Here is a 6,000-nt window from a genome sequence, read left to right as displayed (position 1 = left end):
GAGACAGGGTCTCCCTGTAGCCCCAGCTGTCCTGGAACTCACTATGTAGACACCAGGCTGGGCTTGATCTCACAGAGATCTGCCTGCCTCTGCCTCCCAAGTGCTGGGATTAAAGGCGTGCACCACCACGCCCGACTCTTATTCTTTTTTTAAGGGAGTCTCACTGTATTGCCAAGACTAGTCCCAACCCAAACTATTGAGCTCAAGTGATCCTCCTGCTCTGCCTCCCAAGCAGCCAAGACTACTGGGGTATGGCACTATGCCTAGTTAATTCGTTTTTTAAATGATTATATATCTAGCATTTTTAAAATTCTACTTTATTCTACTTTTTTAAGAATTTGTTCTTTTTTTTTTTTAATTTTCAAACACCATTAAACAGTTCCATCCCAACTCTTGGGAGGCTAAGGCAGGAAGATCAAGAGTTTGAGGCCAGCCTTGGGCTACATAGTAAGATCTTGTCTCTAAAATAAATAAATACAGTTGGCGCTATAGCTCTAACTCTGTGACAGAATGCTTGCCTGGCATGTGCAAGGCCCTAGGTTCAGTCCTAGTACCTCAATCAATTATCAACCAATCAATATTCCAAATGTTCTCTTACAAAGAAATTTAGAAAATCTAAAAATGCATCTGTTTTCATCTATGGTACATCACTAATTATATAGTTTTATTTATTTGACAAAAACTTGTACTTATGTGCTGGGATGTATTCTCAGTACCTTCCAAATACTGATAAGATAGACACCATTACTGTTATCCTCATCTGACATATGAAGAAATGGAGGCCCAGAGAAATGTAGTAGTTTTCCTAATAGGCAATTAGTAGGCCATAGAGCTGCAATTCAAGCCATATGATATTCTGGCTCTAGAAGTCACACATTTTACTCCTGTATTATATGACCTCTTGTTAATACTTCTTTTCATTCTTAGTTTTGATTATTTATGGCTTTTTTTCTTGATCAGTGCCAAAGGTTTGCTGATCTTCTTAGTTTTTGCAAAGAACTAATACCTGTACTTCTCTACTCCGCGTGCTTTCTACCTTTTTACTCTAACCCTTATCAGCCCCTCCTCCACTCTCTGTGAAGATGTTATGTTTTGATTCTGTTTCAGTTAGAAATTCATCTCCTTTCATTTTTTTTCTCCTTCAGGTTCTAAATTTTCCTCTGAATAATGCCTTAACTGCATCTTACAATATTTGATTTGTAGTATTTTTGTTATTATTCAGATGTATTTTTAAATTTTCTGTTTCTGAATTTCTTTGAAATATGTTACATAATTTAAAATTTCTAAAAGCATATTGAAAAATACATTAATGGCTTTAAAATCAGGCATGGTGGCACATGTCTATAATCCCAGCACTTGAGAGATGGAGGCAAAAGAATCAGGAATTCAGGGTCATCCTCAGTTACATAGTGAATTTGAGATCAGCCTGGGCTACATGAAACTCTGTCTCAAAAAATAAAATACAATAAAATAAGGTTGGCAAGATGGCTCAACAAGTAAAGGCTCTTATTGCCAAGCCTGACGACCTGAGTTTAATTTCTAAGATCCACATGGTGGAAGGAGAAAACTAGCTCCCAAAAGTTGTTCTCTGACTTCCACATGTATGCCATGGAACACACACACACACACACACACACACAACTAAATAAATTAGTGTAATAAAAAAACCCAAAAGGTTAAAATGTACCTTCTAAATTGGATTTTAATTTAAATGTCCTCCCTCCTTTCTTTCCCACTCACACGCATAAGGGTCCTTTGATCTGGTGGTCTTCCTGTGTTGCCCCAGTTACTCTCAAGTTCCCAGGCCCAAGGGTCCCTCCCTTCTCAGATCCTGTATGCTGGCATTATAGGTGAGCACCAATCATGCCCTGCTGCACTCTGACCAGAGATTGTGGTCTGAAAGATACCACTGCTGTGACGATGTACTGAGACTTACTTATGGCCTGGTACATAGTTAAATCTGAAAAATATTGGTAATTTTACATGTTGACCAATTAATAAGAAATTTACAAGTGTCTTCTGCACATGGGTTTTATTGCCTCTGGGTTTTGCATTTTTGCTTTAGAAAGTGTGAACCTTTTCAGTGCCACTTGAACTAAGGTCTATTTTTCCTGATGTAACACTACCAGTGCTGTGTTAATTATAGCAGCTTTACATTGCTTCTGATGGGGTTCAAGGGGATTCTTGGTTGCCCAGTCAGATACTTGCACAAATTTCTGAGCTTCTGCTTCTGAGCCACATGGAGAAGTGGAAACTCACACCCTATAGATATGCTACCATCTTGAGATTTCTGCTCCTTTCTGGAGACCAAATTGAGGGCCTCCTGCTTGTTAGACAAATGTTCTGCCATTGAGCTAAATCTCTGGCCCCATTAAAGACTTTTTAAAACTTCCCTGCTCCATCCCCTTGAACCTAGAGCAGACAGCAAGCCTCCTTGCATTTTCTCTGGACTAGGCTGTGGAACATTTCTAGGCTGCTTTTCATGAACTGACAAGCTCTGCATTTAAAGTGATGCTATGGTACTTAAATTTTAAAGAAAAATAGTTTATTCTTATTTTCTCATTTGGTATTTTCTGCAGCAAACTAACCTCTTACCGTGACTGCTGTGCGGCCTTGGCCAGCTATTCCAGATGTTATGCCTTGTTTTTGAAACTACTTAACAAATACCAGAAGAAACAGGTGAGTCATGCCTTTCCTTCTTCAGTGTCCTCAGTGTCTTTTCACTGATATATTTGTGGAAGCCCATGTTGAATGAACTTGTGTTTGCAATGCATCATTTCCCATCAGAAGCATCCATTAGTTCTATAATGGAGGGCCCCAAGAGGTAGTGAAGTACCTGCAGGGGTTGAAGAGAGAGAAATCTGAGGTAGAAAATACCTCCATGGGTTATGGGCATCCTGAGAGGATTCCTGATTAGGAAGGGGATGGTCTGCAGGAGTGCCTTTCCTGCACTTAGGGACTTATGGACCACCTGTGCATGAGTCACCCTGGGGTGAGGTGAGGTTCACTGGTTATTTCAGTCAGAGCTGCAGTAGACTCCATCCCAGTCCTATGAAATCAGATGGACAGAGTGAGGCGTGTCCATGTGCATTTTAACAAGAATCATGTGGCCTCCTGATGCAGGCAGAAGCTTGGGATCCCCTACACTGGATGTACCTTGAAGGTTTTTCTGGCCCTTAAATTCACTAATTCTTTGATCCTGTTGTATTTTAGAAGATGAAATTTCAAGATAAAGTACTTAAAGATTTATTTACTTATTTTTTGTATATGTATGTGTGTGTGTGTGTGTGCCTGAGTGTATGTATGTTTATGTGTGTGCAGGTGCCCGTGGGAGGCCAGAAAAGGCCATTGGATGGATCCCCTGGTACTGGAGTTATGGATAGTTGGGAGCTGCCTGATATGGGTGCATGGAACTGAACCTGGGTCCGCTGCAAGAGCAGCAAATGCTCTTAACTGCTGAGCCATCTCTCCAACCCCCAAGATAAAGTGTTTAAATGAAATAATATAGCTTTACTGGATCAGGACAAAAATGTGTACTTGGTTTCTTCCTCCTCCTCCTCCTCCTCCTCCTCTTCCTCCTCTTTCTCCTCCTCTTCCTCTTCCTCATCCTCTTCCTCCTCCTCCTCTTCCTCCTCTTCCTCCTCCTTTTCCTCCTCTTCCTCCTTCCCCTCCTCCTCCTCCTACTTCTTCTTCTTTTGGTCTTTATGAGACAGGGTTTCCATGTAGCCTCAGCAGGACTGAAACTCACTATGTAAACCAGGCTAGCCTTGATCTTGCAGAGATCTGCCTGCTTCTGCCTCCTGAGTGCTGGGATTAAAGGCGCACACCACCATGTCTGCTTCTTTTAATTTTTAAAAAAATTGCATTTATTTATTTATTTAGTGTGTGTGAAGGACAACTTGTAGGAGTCAGGTCTCTCCTTTCACCATGTGAGACCCAGGGATTAAACTCAGAGCATCAAGCTTGACAGGAACTGCCTTTATCTACTGAGCCAGCTCACTGGATTTTTAGTTATTTTTAATAAAAGAACTCAGACAGGTGTAGTGGCACACACCTGTAATCCCAGTACTTGGAAAGTGGTGGGATGAGGCTAGTTAGAGCCCAACCTAGGGAATATGACACTCTGTCTTAAAACAAACCTCATAAATGAGTTCTTTTTAAATAAAGTTGATGCTTTTTAATGCTAAGTACAAATATTAATGTTTTGAATATTTAATAAATGTAGCCTGCTTTTATTCACTTTCATAAGTGAATAAAGTGAGACATTTTATACATGAGCTCAGTATGTATTTATTTTGAATATGGTGAATTATTTTTTTTAAATTTATTTATGAAAAAAAATTATGGGGCTGAAGTTTATTTATGGCTCAGCAGTTAAGAGTATTGACTGCTCTTGCAGAGGACCTAGGTTTGATTCCCAGCACCCACATGGCAGCTAACAACTCTCCAAAACTCCAGTTCCAGGGGATCTGACACCCTTTTCTGACCTCCTTGGGCATTACACGACACAGGTGCACTTTCACACAAGCAGGTGACACACTCCATACACATAAAAAATTCATAAAAATCACAAAAGTTGTACTAGTTTATTATATTTTTAGTTATCTAGCAGATAGAGCATTTCTGTACTCATACGCCATTTTTGCATTTTAAAAAGTATAAAACCTTGCATAAAGGTACTATTCCTTGGTAAATTTATTAAAAACTAACCTACAAATATTCACTTCAATTATTTGTGTGAGAGAGACATGGGAGGGAGGAGGCAGAGACAGAAACAGACAGGGGCTTGCTTTTTAACCCAGGCTGGCCTGGAATTCAGATCTTCCTGTCTCAGCCTCCCCAACTGCTAGGACAGGTGTGCACCTCCTCGGTGTGCAGCACTGCCCTTGAGTTTTACTCTTAGCATTGAACCACAAATGCCTTCACATTTATGTTTTCTGTTTTTATTAATTAATTAATTTTTATTTTATATGTATGAGTGTTCTTATGCCTGCAAGTATGTGAGTGTACCCATGTCATACAGTGCCCAAAGAGGACAGAAGAGGGTGTTGGATCCTCCTGAAACTGGAGTTATGGACAGTTAGCCATCATGTGGGTGTGGGGATTTGAACCCAGGTTTTCTGCTAGAGCAGCCTGTGCTCTTAACCACTGAGCCATCTCTCTAGCCACTATTTTCTATAAATTATACACTTTAAGACTTCAAGGCATGAGAATTTCTAATGTCAGACAATGAATAAATTTGATTAATCTATATTAAAGTATTTACAATGTACTGTTCCCTTGTCTATTCAACATTTATTAATTTAGATTTTATTACATATTATTAGAACTGTAATCTTTGGACAGATGAATTAACCCAAGGATAAACCTAGCTACTCCTGTTCTGGATTTTTTTTTCCTTTCTTTTTCCTTGTGTGTATGTGGGGGGGTGAGTGTGTGTGTGTGTGTGTGTGTGTGTGTGTGTGTGTGTGTTTGTGTTGGGATGCACTCCCATGTATATGCCTGTAAACCAGAGGTCAATGTTGGATGTCTTCCTCTATCACTGTCACCTTATTTTTTGAAACACTGTCTTTCATTGAGCCTGAAGCTCATTGATTGGCTAGGCTGACTGGCTGCAAGCCCCCATGATCCTCCAGTTTCCACGTTTTCAGTGCTGGGATTACAAGTGTGCACAGCCTCACCCAGCTTTTTAGGCGGGTGCTGGTGATCTGAAGTGGAGTCCTCATTCTCGTACAGCAAGCACTTTACCCACTGAGCCATTTCCCAAGCTTCTGGATTTTCTTTTTTGAGAAAAAAAAAAGTTTATTATAGCTTGTAAAGAAATCTTTTAGATATTACTACTAAAAGATTTATACATTGTATTTTGTAATTGACTACTATGGTTTTTAATTATAATTTACTGTGCTATCATTGCTCTTTTTGCTTCAGAGGTTTGGTCTTGGGACCTAGGTAACTTAGCTGAAGAAGAGCTCTTTTTGCCTTGTGTTAGAATTTTCAGAG

At 39.9% G+C, this 6,000-nt stretch overlaps 1 protein-coding gene across 1 annotated transcript in view; it reads left to right on the top strand.

Moving 5' to 3' along the window:
• Positions 1-6,000, top strand: part of Armc2 (armadillo repeat containing 2) — a 123,466-nt gene that overhangs the window by 83,732 nt on the left and 33,734 nt on the right. Inside the window, exon 12 of the mRNA XM_008852442.2 lies at positions 2,580-2,679. Coding sequence (XP_008850664.1) covers positions 2,580-2,679 — 100 coding nt within the window. The remainder of the gene's footprint in view (positions 1-2,579; positions 2,680-6,000) is intronic.

The sequence above is a fragment of the Nannospalax galili genome, unplaced genomic scaffold, assembly GCF_000622305.1.
Source record: "Nannospalax galili isolate Female #2095 unplaced genomic scaffold, S.galili_v1.0 scaffold646, whole genome shotgun sequence".
Lineage (NCBI taxonomy): Eukaryota > Metazoa > Chordata > Mammalia > Rodentia > Spalacidae > Nannospalax > Nannospalax galili.
Note: the sequence above shows the minus strand (reverse complement) of the source record. Positions and strands in the feature narration are given on the sequence as shown.